Source organism: Lontra canadensis, unplaced genomic scaffold, assembly GCF_010015895.1.
Source record: "Lontra canadensis isolate GAN:19392208 unplaced genomic scaffold, GSC_riverotter_1.0 scaffold68, whole genome shotgun sequence".
Taxonomy (NCBI): Eukaryota; Metazoa; Chordata; class Mammalia; order Carnivora; family Mustelidae; genus Lontra; species Lontra canadensis.
In genome coordinates, this window is record NW_022631062.1 from 7,987,340 (window position 1) to 8,001,900 (window position 14,561).

At 43.0% G+C, this 14,561-nt stretch overlaps 1 protein-coding gene and 1 long non-coding RNA gene across 3 annotated transcripts in view; both read left to right on the forward strand.

Annotated features, from left to right (window-relative positions):
* LOC116880819 overlaps positions 1–7,218 on the forward strand; it is a 70,747-nt gene extending 63,529 nt beyond the window's left edge. For both annotated transcript variants that reach the window (XR_004385288.1, XR_004385287.1), the window contains exon 4: positions 7,179–7,218. This is a non-coding gene — a long non-coding RNA (uncharacterized LOC116880819). The remainder of the gene's footprint in view (positions 1–7,178) is intronic.
* Positions 7,219–7,237: 19 nt separating this feature from the next.
* NLGN4X (neuroligin 4 X-linked) overlaps positions 7,238–14,561 on the forward strand; it is a 221,559-nt gene continuing 214,235 nt past the window's right edge. The window contains exon 1 of the mRNA XM_032880232.1: positions 7,238–7,960. Coding sequence (XP_032736123.1) covers positions 7,489–7,960 — 472 coding nt within the window. The 5' untranslated portion in view covers positions 7,238–7,488. The remainder of the gene's footprint in view (positions 7,961–14,561) is intronic.

Consider the following 14,561-nt stretch of genomic DNA (forward strand, 5'->3'; position numbering starts at 1 on the left):
TGGTTTAGTTTGGAAACACACACACATGCACAGGTGCATATTCATGTCACATTATCAGTTTCCATCAGTAGACCTATATATGGAAGATCTTGTGTATATGGGATATATAGTGTTTCAGTATAATACATATTCCATGTCTATGTATGTAAACAATGTATTTTATATATATATATGTAAAGTTTAGGAACAAACTTATGAAATAACTCCATAGAATTAGACATGAGAGGAGGGGAGTAGATTATTTATACTGAACAAATAGTACCATAAATCAGTGTATTGGAAACAACAGCATGTTCATCCTGACTCTTGATGAAAGAGTCATGTGAATGACGTTGGTGATGTTTTTACCCCGCTGATCTATATCTGACGTATTGCAAAATGCATTTCTTAGTGGGGGTGGGGTGGGGTGGTGGGGATGGCTGCAAGGTGATTCCAGCTGTTTCTGACACAATAGACCTTTTCTTGTTTTTCCAGCTCAATTAGCTCCCTGAAGTTAGATTCTCCTGTTCTCCTGTTTCTCTGCACCACGTTCTATTCCCACCGGCTTCCATATTTCACGTACACTCTGTTTCGAGGATAACAGTGTGTGGTTTCTGATAATCCTCAGGCTGAAGGCATCTTAAGAGGTGACTTGGTCTGAGCCCTCCCTGTGTAGCTGACCTACAGGGTCAGGGAGCGGAAGCCCTGGTCCCTACATGATGGGCTAGAGGTCTCCTGGCTAATTAGTGACCAGAACAGTGGGGCTCTTAGCTGACCCAACTCTCCATTTCAACGATGCCACTAGGACCCTGCTTTTTTTAATGGACTGTGTTAGCAGATGGCCTCTTCCCCCTTGGGCTCATAACATAACTTTGGGGAAAACAGTCTCCATCTTTCCTTCAGTTTATAAATCTATTTCCATAGTGCATGGGAAGATGAAGTTACTGAGCCAAACCCACAGAGACATGCAACTCTTGATTAAAACTTGCATTGTTAAAGAATCATACTCCTAAAATGTGCACTACATATAAACGTGGAAGTATATAAATTATATATATTTATGTAAAAACAAAAATTAAGCACACATACCCAGTGCGAGACACAAAATAAAATGTTATCAATTATCTTTGCATATCCATGTTGGTTGAGCCCCACTGTCTCATGTCTTAGATACAAGAGCTATCCCAGAATTTGGCTTTAATGATATCCTTTCACTTTTAATATTTTAACACAACTATAGCCCTAAACAATGCCCTGTCTAGTTTTATATAAAGTTATATAAATAAAACCACGCCATATGTATTCTTCTGTGACTTGCTTTTTGTTTTTGCAATTTCTCCATCTTGATACATACTGTCTGTATTTTATTCATTTTTCACTACTGTATAGTATTCTGTTTGGGGGAGCCAACATTTATTAGTCTATTCTCCTGTTAACAGGCATCTGGGTTATCCTACTTTTTTTGTGTGTGTTTGTGTGTGTGTGTGTGTGTGTATGTGTGACTCTGACTGTACGTGGACATTCTTGTGCATGTCTGCAGACACAATATTTAAGAAACTCTCTAGAGGCACCTGGGGGGGCTCAGCTGGTTGAGCATGTGACCTGTGGTTTTGGCTCAGGTCATGATCTCAGGGTCGTGGGCTAGAGCTCTGCATTGGGCTCTGTACTCTGTGGGGTCTGCCAGAGAGTCTCTCCCTCTGCCCCTTGCCCAACTCATGTTCTTTGTCTCAAATAAATGAATAAATAATTTTTTTAAAGCAGCAGCTCTTTAGGAGAGATGGAGAAGATATATACCAGGTAGTATGTAGGTGAGACTGTGTACGTGTTTATGTTTACTGGTACGAAAGTCTTCTCTATGTTCAAGTTCCTCATGGCACACAAACTTGGTTTCCAGTGGAATGGCACTGATTTTTCATCAGGATACTATGACGATCTTCTTGGACCCCACATCTTTGCTCAACACTAAATACCATTTGTCTTCTGAACAAATGAATACCATTTGTCTTTCTGATCTCTTCTGTATCTCGCTAAGAATGAATGAGGTCAAGCCTCCTGTCCTGTGAGACCCTTGGCCCATCTGAGGGTTTACCATATGGACTCATGGAAAAGAGTTACCAAAGATGGCTTTTAATCTCACTTGCATAACTAAAAAAAAAAAAAAAAAATTAATGGTACTAGTTATTGAGATAGGGAACAAAATACGGAGAAAATGTGAGTGAATCAAAAATGAGATTTTCAGCACATGTAAGACATGTAAGTGATAATATTCAGGAAACAGGATGGTCTGACTTTGAAGATGAATGACTGAGTTTGGTGACAGAAGTTCACACACACATTCTGGAGACGTTTGCAAGTTACTTGATTTAGACTCGGAAATCGTATTTGGTAATAGTTGAATCAGACCCAGAAAATGAGTTAATGGGTTGTTCATACATGCCGATCCCTGTGCTTTCTTTGAATGCACAGAACGTGAGTGAGGAAGCAAGCAGCCCTGTTAGGGGTAGTTTCATGGAAATAGAAACGTGTCGCAGGGCGAGATCATATCTCCTTCCCTCATGGTGTTCCCATAACCTAGAATGGTGATATTTATGAAATACGTATTGACCTGCTTGTAGGTTTTGGTCCTAGATGTGACCATGGTAGGTCCTCTTGTCCACATAGTTCTTCTAGAAATATCCATATCTTACTTCTAATCCTATTTTCAGGCTCTATACTATTGAGTGTCTCTCTAGCCAGCCAGTTTTGACTGGACCCTAGAGAAGCCACTCTTTCTCTGTCCTGGGTTTAGTCTGGGTTGCACAGATCCTGTCACTGTAAACTCCAGGTCCTTCCACTGTGGCTCAGATGTGTTCCTGACCCCTTCAGCTTCAGCAAAAGAATGGAAGTAGGGTGGGCAGGTGAGGTCGTTGTTGCTCTGAGGCTATTGTGGGGCATAAAACCACCTTGAAGAACACCTTGCCTCCTCAGCATTTTTATCTTCCTTTCCAATTACTTTGTTTACACCTAAGCTTCATGGTTCAACATGGCGGACTTATATGGGATCTGATTTTCAGAACTGAAAGCAAGTGCAGAGCTCAATGGGCGATGAGCTGTAACATTTGACCAAAGATTATTGATAGAGTGTAACCTTGCTCCCCTAGGAGAGAATACCAGAATATAAATATATGCAAGTAATATGCTAATTGGCTGATGGTTAGCATTGAGTGAATCTTAGTAGGGACCGACAGAGGTGTGTGCATGTGTGCACGCGTGTGCACATATGTGTGTGTATGTATGTGTCTGTATGTTGTGTAAGCCCATTCACAAAGCGGACATTGTTCCTCTAGGTAACACATTCACTGGGCTACCTCATGGGCGAGCTCTGTGTTCGAGGACAAAAGATGGACCACACCCCACTCAGAGACTGGAAAAGTTGGTGTGTTCCCCAAAGCAAAAGGGAGGGACCCCAGTGATACCTATAGGTTGCACACAGTTTCAGGACTGGCTGTCTTAGGTTTTCATAGTAAACAGCACAGGAGGCTTATTGTACAAGGTCATTAACTTGGGCGAGGACCAGGGTCTGCTGTTCTTGTCCTGATGCTTTATGACATCAGATGAAAGTGACTCTTCAAAGTGCCTCTTGGCATCAGATCTCTCCGTGACTCTCAGACTTTCCCTGTAGCTGAGAGCAGCACGGAGTAGGGCTGCTTCGAGCTCCTTCATTCTTGTTACCTTTTTGGGGGGACTGGAGTTTGTGTTTTTGAAGATACATCCCCAAAGCGCTCTGTCCTCTAACGTATTTGTCACAGCCTGGAAAGGAGACGCCTTGAGCTCCCAGAAGACGTGATTTTATTCCTTGTTGGTTCAAAATACCAAAATAAGTTTAGTCTGGGCTGTTCTTAATGAAACACATCTTTTAACGTGAAACAGTCTCCGTTGGAGGGATGCACGCTTTGGGGAGAAATGCATGGCGACTTTTATTTTGAGCCATTTATATTCTGATATGCTTGCATGGTTTCTGCCTTGTCTTAATTACAATCTCAGGCAGAGTGACTGCCCTGTAGAGAATCATCCTAAAATACCCAATCAAGTTATAAATCACATCGAAATGCCAGTCTGAAATATTCCTCTCTGTGCAACTTTGGCAGAGAAACCATGCTGGAAAGCCCTTCTTCACGTTACAATCATATATCTTCAATGAAATTATGAAAAAAATTATCACTTTTTTTCCATTAAATTCTTTTATTCAGCTAATAATCAGACTTTTAATAATATTTAAATTTAATTTAATAATTTTAAATAATATTGATATAATTTTACTATAACTTTAAATTAATATAATATAAATTAATATAATTCAATAAATAAATATAATTAAATATAATATAAATGAATATAACTTAAAATAATATTGATTTAATAATATTAAAATTGTAATAATTAGAATTTTTCTAATTTTAGAAAAAAAATTAGAATTTTTCTAATAATTAGAATTTTTAAAAAATTATTTATGTCTTGTAATGCCAAGACTTTTAAAGTTGACAAATACTTGGACGTGTGACCCCCCCACACACACATAACACATGCACACATATCGTAATCTTTTGTTGCACGCACAGACCCTTAATCAGATGCATGGCCACTAGATTCCATATTGGATGACTTACACATCTGTTTCTTCCTCTGGGATGGTCATTTAGTGGTCTACAGGGTCAGCAGGTTTGAGGTTCAGAAACCGTGGGTTTCTGATTGTAATGACTTGTGCAAATCAGCCAAATTTCAAAAAAGCAAGGAAATGAGTAAGATAGCCCCAAATGTATGCACATTATCTAGAAAGTGCTCACATCTCCCAGGTGCCTACTCTTGGGTCCTGCTGGTCCATGATCTCTTTCCAGCCCTCAGTACCCTCTTGGTGGGTGGGGGATAGATTTGGGCAGTAGAAAGACTTGATCCTTGGACTCAGCGTAAAGTCTAAGCGTGACCCCGCTTATGCACCTGTCATGTGTCTGTGGCTCATGGATACTCTCATCCACGTTAACTTGGAGAAGAGTTGAGTGGGCGATAATTTCCCAACAGAACTCAGTTTCTAAGTCCTGACATAAACCCCCCAACCGAGTCCCACATTTACCGAGCTATGCCTTCCAGGGACGGTGTGCCGCCTCGTGCGCACGATCTCACTTCACTCTCACCTGCAAACAGATCAGGAAAGGGAGGCTCAAAGATTCTAAATTCTTTGTTCTGCACTTGCTCAGCCCCGTGACCCTGGGCTGACTTTGGAGCCTGTGCGTTTTGTTTCTGTAGGCAGGACTCTTTCAAGGACGTCCCCGGTTAGGGTCCTACCATTTCGTGTTTATTGAGTGGGTGTTTTTCTCTGCCCTACACCTTTGCATAGTGCACACCCCAGGAAGAAACTATGATACACCATTTACCTGAATCACAGGCAGCTTGGCTCACTTCCTTCAGCTCACAGACGTAGCGTTTGGGGACCTGAGTCCATCAGAATCCCAAATTCATGGCGTCTCCTTTTATCGCCCGGAAGGCTCCAGGAAGAACAGCGAATGCTGGTTCCAAAGCAGAAGGGCTTTCAGGAAAACAAAAGATTCCAAACATGTCATCACCTTCTTCTTGTTCTTGTCTGCCTCCTAATTATTCAGAAATTGGATCACGGTGTGGCAGAAATCCAAGTGTTGTGCACGGCAGCATTCAAAGATAGAAGGGAACACATACAACCGCCGTTGGGTGAGATGCTTTTTTTTCACTGTCATTGGTAAAACCCAGACTCGGATTGCATTTTCATTCAGCTCTGATGAACTTGGCCCAGGATGTCAGGGACTAAGGAATTCCCCCCCCCACCCCCAGATGTGGCAGAGCTCTATGACCCATCCAGCTCCATTTAAAAAACAACAAAAAAAATGAGCTTATTGACGTATTACTCAATAAGGGCTCATCTATCCATTTAAATGTATAATTATACCCTCGTCTAGAAACACTCAGAATCCCCCACAACATCTTCCCAAGCATGGTTATCTGTTTTTGGAGTTGAGGAATGCTCTCTTTCAAGCTATACTGCTTGCTACACATAATGTGATGTTTTGTATTGCTAATGGGTCATTTACCATACTTTGCCACTCAGGCACAACCTTCTTTACTGTCCTCAGAGGAATGACTTCTCTAGTGACAGTCCTAGGATCTACATCCTGACAAGTCTGGGAGATCACACTCAGTGGGAGGGTAGCTCCAACGTACCACCAGACTTTAAAATGGGCTGCTTGGGGCATCTGGGTGGTTCATTCGGTTGAGCGTCTGCCTTTAGCTCAGGTCATGATCCCGGAGTCCTGGGATCGAGCCCCACGTTGGGCTCTCTGCTCAATTGTGGACCTGCCTCTCCCTCTGCCTTTTCGCTCTCCCTCTCTCTCAAATAAATAAATAAAACCTTAAAAAATTTAAATGGGCTGCAAAAACAAGTAAACAAAAATATAAACGAAATGGGCTGAGAGCTGAAAGGTTTACTGTAGATGGCTTAGGTGGAAATCAGGACTGCTGTCTGGACAACTTTACCTGGGAATGATGTTCTTGTAGGAAATACTACATCTTGTGCGATCTTCCGTCCTGCTCAGTTTTTATGAGGAGGGGGCACTTAAGGGTGATGATCTGTGTAGCCTAATGGTGTATGCCACAGAATAACCCCAAAAGGATTAGAATCCAGAGCCTACACTCTCTTGCTCCCTTGCATATCTGACGATTATCTACATGTCATAAAGCCAGTTTGGTCCGGTCCCACACGGCTCCTCCTCTCTACTGAACAATATTGCTAGGCTCCATGCCTATATCCCCTTAGGGAGAAGTGGCAGTTTCCTTAGACATCTGAGAAACACTGTTTCGGGGGTACCCATCCCCTGACTGGCTAGTCTTTGCAAAGAGTGAAACTGGGAGCCGTCACTACAGTCATCTGAACAACAGGTATAACTTCTGGGGATCTGTTTGTTAACGGTGACTTGTTGAACGTTTCTAAACATCATGCATCGTTCCAGGTAATGGGGTGCCCGGTGAGAATGAAGGCAAGTCCTGTTCTACTAGATTCTTCTCTGTGGAGACATGGGTGGACAGATTCATCCTGAATGAGAATTTCATTGAACGATATTGAGCGCTGCACAGAAGAGATGTGGGTAGCATGCCTTCCCTTGGCTTTATTATTCTCACCGGCTTTCTTTCCCCATTAGGAGGACTGCTCTGCCTTGGAGTTTTCCTAAGGAATCCTTGGGACGTGTTGGATGGTCCCCGCGTCTTCGATCCTCACACCTGCTGGAATTCCCTCCCCGGATTAAGAGAGTGCTGCTCGCTCCCGCAATGGGCTCCCAAGAAAACAGCTGGGTGCGTCCTTAACTTCGGGCTCTGTCTATGACCCACCGCCGGGGCTCCTCTCCTGGGTCTTTTGCTCCCTGGAAAGCCCTCTCTGTCTGCAGGCTTGCTTCCCGGCTTTGCTTGCTTGGAATCGTGTCACACACAGCCCCGCGGATGTGGCAGTGAACAATGTCGAGACCCAAGGGACTGTTATGGGTGCCGCTGTTCTTCACGCCGGTCTGCGTCATGCTGAACTCCAATGTTCTCCTGTGGATAACGGCTCTTGTCATCCGCTTCACGCTCATCGACAGCCAAGCCCAGTACCCGGTTGTCAACACAAATTATGGCAAAATCCGGGGCCTAAGAACACCATTGCCCAATGAGATTCTGGGTCCAGTGGAACAGTACTTGGGGGTCCCCTATGCCTCGCCCCCCACCGGAGAGAGGCGGTTTCAGCCCCCGGAGCCCCCTTCTTCATGGACTGGAGTTCGGAACGCCACCCAGTTTGCGGCTGTGTGCCCCCAGCATCTCGATGAGAGATCCTTATTGCACGATATGCTGCCCATCTGGTTTACTGCGAATCTGGATACTTTAATGACCTACGTGCAAGATCAGAATGAGGACTGCCTTTACTTAAACATCTACGTGCCCACGGAAGATGGTAAGTACATCCTTCAAACACTCGGAGGTCAGATCGGCCAGCAGGCTTTTAGAATGTCCTGTGTGGGATTCATCTTCTCTAACCCAGTTGTTCTTTCTTCGTATTCTGAATGCCACTGTTGCCCTAACGTATAAATTATGACACTCGTATTTATTGGGCATCTAGGAAATGGACAGTGCTATAGTTAATGACTTAATTACTATCATGCGTTGCCTTTTCAGCGTGTTACAGTGTTTCTTTCTAGTTGATCACCTGTGTCCGCATAAAGAGTTACATCGTCTGTAAAGAAAGATGAAATCTATAGAAAAATCTAGAGAAAAAAATAGAATTAAAAACATTGTTATGTCCAAGTTAGCAAACTGAAGGTTATGAAACAGGGTTTCTTTTGCTTTAATGACTTAAGATTTTAGCTTCCTTCCCTCTTTCCTGCCCATCCTTACTTTCTTCCTTCTTTCCTCCCTACTTCCCTTCCTTCCTACGTTCCTTCCTTCTCTTTTTTCCTTCCTTCCTTTTCTCTTTTCCTTCCTTCCTTCCTTCCTTCCTTCTGTTTTCCTTCCTTCCTTGCTTCCTTCTCTCTTTCTTTCCCTCCCTCCCTCCTTTGAGTCTTCAAAGGAAAACCACTCATTGTCTTAACTACACAGGCAAAGCACATTTCATAAAACGGATGGCTTTCATTGTGTAGAATCTGTGTTATTAACATCAATGTGCACCTTGTTTCCTTCCAATATTCACAGCGATCTGTGGCAAATGGGTGTCCTTAGATAATACTGGCTATATTTGGAAATAATGTGCTTGCTTGAACAAAATGGCTCCTTTGTTTTCAATAACACAGCAGTGAAAATTTGTAAAAAAAAAAAAAAACAAAAACAACAGAAAACAAAACAATGATGTCTGACTTATCAATTTCATGCAATGGTAGTAACATTCAATAATCTCTTCTGTGTAGGTTTCAAATTAAGAACATTTTTTAGAAAGGCTAACCAGACTAAAGTAGTACTGTAATGTAAACACATTTCTCATTTACCATTTGCACATGCTATTTTTAGGCAAGGAGAGAGAGAAGCCTGGAAAGTAAATCTTTCTGGAATTAAAAGCAGGGATTTACAGGAATCATGGAACTCATCTACTGTAGAAACCACACTGTGTCCTTTGTCACTTCTAGGGGAGAAATTCCATTTTTCTTTTCCTCGAGTCCTTGGAGAATGATTTTCCATTAAGATTTGTCTGGAGGTCTGAAAGAAGGGATTGCATGCCCCATGATTTCCCTGAGTTGCAATGACACCACCATATTGTGTTTTCCTGCATGTAAATGGTCCAAGGTAGCTCGCATAGGGAATCTTGAAACACAAGGCCAGGGCTGAGTTACTGGGATCTCAGAGGATGCACAGAGAAAGAAATGGGAAGCTGGGGCTTTATGATGTGAGTAATCTCTGGAGGGGGGTGGCCCTCGTCATGATGCTAAGAGATCACCCCATTACCTTGTAGGTCTAGGTCTGAGTGCAATGCCCAGGGGTTAGAGGGACCCACGGGTGCCCTCTTGGCACACCATGGGCTGAGTCACATTAGTGGCTGCTTCATGCACAAGTGTGGACAAGGCTCAGTGCGCCCAAACCCAGCGAGACGTGTCCCTGCAGAAGCTGTCTGGGTTGTGGTCTTTCTCGTCATCAACCCTGGTATCTGGGAGTCGCCGATGGGACACGCTCCCCTCCTGGCACCCCTGGCGCTCCTCAGCATGCTTTCCCGCAGAGGCTGGGCTGAAGGAGACCACCCTTGGGGACAAAACTCAATAACCTCCCTGATTACAGAACCAGTGTGGGTGGGCAAGCCTGTGGCTCCAAACCATAAACAGTGTGGCCTTTTCCTTGTGGTTCCATCTTAAATAGGAATTTGGGAACATAAAGAGAGGGAAAGGGTGATCCCATGGAAAAGCCATGGAACGTTAAGGAAAAAACCCCGGGGCCACCTGTTTACATTTCAGGTTTTTCAGAGCGTCTTTGCCTACAGTGTCTCGCACGATCATGACAAGAGAATCAGAAACCCAGGTAGAATCTATTTTCCTATAAATCGGCGTTTTGCTGGTGAGTGAAGGTACGTGCCTCATGTTTGTACAAACAACACATCACAGCCTGTTGTTACGAGTTTTCTGGCTTCTTTTCATCCTTTTTTTTTTTTTTTAACATTTGCATCCATTTGAGAATCAATATGGAGCTTTAGATATTTAATTATCGGGAAAAAATTATTGGTTATTCACTTACTGAATAAAACTCCCCATCCTTCATAACCCACTGAAATCACGGCATCATGCCGATTTCTCCAAACACCTCCGTTTGTGGGCTCTCTTAATTCATATCCATGCATTTACTTAACAGTGTAGACCACCGTGTTTCAGATTTGGAATTGAGAATTCTGTTCTGACACGTCAGGATTTTAGATCTTTCTTCGGCACAACTTGATCAGGCACAATGAGATGTCGTTGCCAAGAAGAGTGCCGAGTATCTACTATGTGCCAGGCATGGTGTAGACATCCACGAGGGCAGCAGACACAAGCATTCCTCCTTTGGGGAGACAGACACTTGGAGGTAGCATATGCACTGCTCCAAGGGGTGTCCAGCCTGATCCCTGGAACTGGTCACTCTGTGACCTTCTGTGGCAAAGGGGGAATGAATTTAGCTTGGCGCTGGAATTATATTTGCTCATGAGTTGACATGACCATCAAGGGAGCGGGTGTTGGATTAGCCGGGTGGGCCCAGTATTTAAGAACAAAGACCTTGGATTGTGGAACAGGGAGACCCAGAACTTCAGAGCTAGCGTGCCAACAATGTTATAAAGACACAACTAGTCTTCTGGACTTTAAGGATGGCATGGGGCCAAGAGGCAAGGACTGTGGGCAGCTTCTAGAAGCTAGAGAAGACCAGGAAATGGATTCTCCCGGGGGGGCCCCAGAAAGCTGCCCCATCACGCCTGCCATCTTGATTTCAGCCCCGTGCAACTCTGACCTACAAAACTGTAAAATAATACCCGTTCGCTGCTGTTGGATGCCCCCAACATTTGTGGCAGTGTGTTACACACCTATTTGAAAGGCACAGTCAAGTCTCTAATCGAAACCAAAGTCATCACTGAAAAATTGCTTTGTGGTGAGCCTTTGGAACCCATACCCATTCTGACACTCTTCTTTGCTTCCCTTTCAACCTCAAGTGTTACTAACAGAAAAACTCTCTTCTCTTAATGCTGGGTCTTTAAAACAGCAGCTTTCCCGCATGGGTACCAGGAAGACAATATGGGTCCCAGTCTGTGGGGTGACACTTTGCAGATTTGAGACCTTAAATCTATAGCACATACACCCAACATTTTTCCCTACTGGGTTATACAGTGTTACGGCAAATCCTACTAAATACGGTAATTTTACATAAGGATGTGCTAAAGGGACACTTAAATTTACCCAGGCACCTAAAAGAAATTTCCATGAATGACCTATAGCAAAACGTCTATGTTGTCCTCTCACATCCATTAAATGTCACTCACAATGGCAATTGTATCTCTAAATGGCTTCTTGTCCTACATACTCCTATGCTAGCAAAATATTTTGGGTTCCCCAGTCTTCTTCTCTAGACCTCAAGATCTGATGTATTCTGGCCAGAGTGATGCTTCTTGTTTTTTTCAATTCTTCATGCTCTTTAACGTAAAGTTGGTTCCCTCCTCCCTGCTCCTCTAGAGCTTAGAGGAACAGCTCTAAAACCATGCCTGCTTGGGTTAAAAATGCCATCTTGTCCCCTTAGCAGCTGAGGGACTGCAGGCCAGTCATTTGGCTTGTAGGTCACCCCCCCTCCCTTTTCCTTGTGTGTCTGAGATGCGCTGGGAGGGAGGTTAAGTCATTAATCCATATAACGTGATTTACCCCCATATCTTGCACATGTAACCTCTCTGTAGTCCGATGTTAGCAGAATGTAATCAGTTGTTAGAAAGGGAACGAGAAGGTATCAGCAAAATTGCTTGTGCATATGGGATCTCATATAAACATTAATCCCATGCATAGTACATGTTTCTTGCCTATAACATAATTATTTACTGTAATCGTGGAGGATTCAGCTTAAGGAACGGGAACAAGGGACCATCATTTCTGACAGCACTGAGTGTGGTTTTAATAAAAGAGAATGTAGAGAGAATATAGTTTTTTTTCTTTTTTTCCTAAGAGCAGAGAATTATTCTGCTCTGTTTTATTCCTAAGCTTTGTCTTTTTCAGCCACAGTTGTGAAATGAATTTCAGCATCCTATGTGAGTTACAGAAATTAATCATCAAGAAAGCTTTAAAATTCATTTCTTGGAAGAGTGTCTTAGAACATCCAAAGACAATAGTGTTCTCTCTCTCTCTCTCTCTCTCTTTTTTTTTTGGGGGGGGTTATGTGAGATAAAGGAGAAATTAGTTTCCTTTCTCTTCTCATCAAGTCCCAGATAGTCCAATTGTATGCAGATAGTGGCAGAATCCAGCTGAGAAAGGGAAACCTAAGTGAGTTACCACAGCGAGACAGACGTTTGAACCAATCCACATCAGCAGGCAACCGACGGGAAGACAGTTCGGTGATTGCCGTTTTCGTGTGTCACCTAGATGTGTGACGTTGTGTAGACATCGCTTGTAAGGGAAGAGAATTATGGAAGACGATTAAACAAATATCTACCCGACAGGGGTTCATTGAAAGGAATTTAGCATTTTGTGACGACAGTTTGACTGGAGTACGTTTCTGATCACAAGCGTCTCTCCCCCAGCTCGAAAGTTTTCGCCCATTTGAATGTAGAATCATACCCTTATGGAGCGTTGAGCAATCATGTATGTGAAGAAAATACTATTTGGGTAGTGTGAATTTTACATGTTTGGAAAATAGAGCCAAATCATTTCCCAAGAAGAGACCGATCCCTTATTTCCCATCAGATGAACTCTAACTCCATCCCATTTGCAACTTAGATGTTTCTCACCATTAGAACAAGTCTCAATTATGTACAATGTGTCAAAAATCCGACTCGCCATATGGTGCGTACCATAAACAATGTTGCAAAAAATGCATTTAAGATGGAAACTGGGCACGGGACTGGTCTGCTCGAATCTGTCCCTTTGCAACAATTGGCTCATTATTTTCTTGCACAGCCTTGCCTCTTGGACACCGAATAACTTTATTTGTTGCTGACTGATACCGCTAGTTCGGACACGGTCATTTATTTTCCATGCTGTCTTGGCTGAGATGGTCACCCTTCTCAATTATTTAGTGACCTCGCTTATTAGCGATAATAACACTCCTGGTGTACCTCCTCTGAATGTTGTTTGGGGTTATACCAATTTTGGAGGAAGCCACTGCATCATTATAAATTGTGATGAACAATATTAATTATAGAAATGATGATGATATGGAAAAGGTCAATACATTACCCATTTAATTTCATGTGAATTTAATATGAATCTCCTTATATGATCGTTCACCGGAAGATTCCGTCTTTCGGGTGCGCTGGTCGGGAGTAGGTCTCTGCCTTCCTCCTGTGTGTATTTTGGTTCTACGCCACGTTGCTTTTGTACAGGGTTTGTTCTATGTTTGTGCTTTGTCTATAAGAACCATTGTCCTTCACGTGTCGATGTCGAAAGTACGGTAAACATGGACAGAAGGAGAGACTTCCTTAGCTTTGGATTCAAGAGCCATGGCGGGTGTGTGAGCTGCCAAACAGTGACCCTTTGTACATGAGTCCGACCTACAGATCCCACACAGAACCCGGAGGCGACAATGTGGGGAAAGTCTGAGCGATCGCATCCCCTACTAATACTTGTTAAGATAAAGGAAGATGAGGAGTCTCTATTTTATTAATTCCATCAAATATTCTGTATTTTGGTTCAGAGAAATAGGTTTCTGCAAACTGGAAGCAGATTTTTTTTTTTTTTTTTAATGGAAAAGGATGCCTATTAGATTTCACATGTGTACTTTGGGTATTTGCATAGTGAAGGTATATGGGGTGTGTGTTTGTGTGTGTGTGTGTGTGTGTGTGTGTGTGTAAGGTGTTGGAGGAAAGCCAACGAGAGATATCCACAGTATAATTAAGATCAAATGTGTTATGAGTTTCGAAAAGTCAACTTGAACACGGGAAATACTTGACTGTTCTGTCCTCGCTGAAATCCCAAGTCCTCTGATGTCCCACTAAGCAGAACACCCTCTTGTCTGATGGGAATGTGGTCCTGAGCACAATATTCCAGTCTGTCCTGGGGAGTAGACGGGGGATGTTCAGATCAGAAAGGGAAGGAACACTGGAATTTTTGACTCTTCTCAAGCAAGGAAGATTTTGTGGTGTTTCCACAAGATAGGAAAAAGTTCATTAACCCTCTTTCTTCCTAAAATTAATGCCTTCAGTTACATTCTGCTCCTATCCCATTTGGAACCTACTCATCTCTCTATCCACTCATCCAGTTTTCCTGTAACATCCCATCCACGTGCTGGGCATTCACTGACTTTCGTCCCATCTCAAGCCACATCACCTACAGATCTCCTCATTTCCACTCTGGTTCTTTGTCTTCTCCTCCGTCTTTCAATTCATACTCTCCTGAGAGCCCTTTTAGCTGACTCATTTAAAC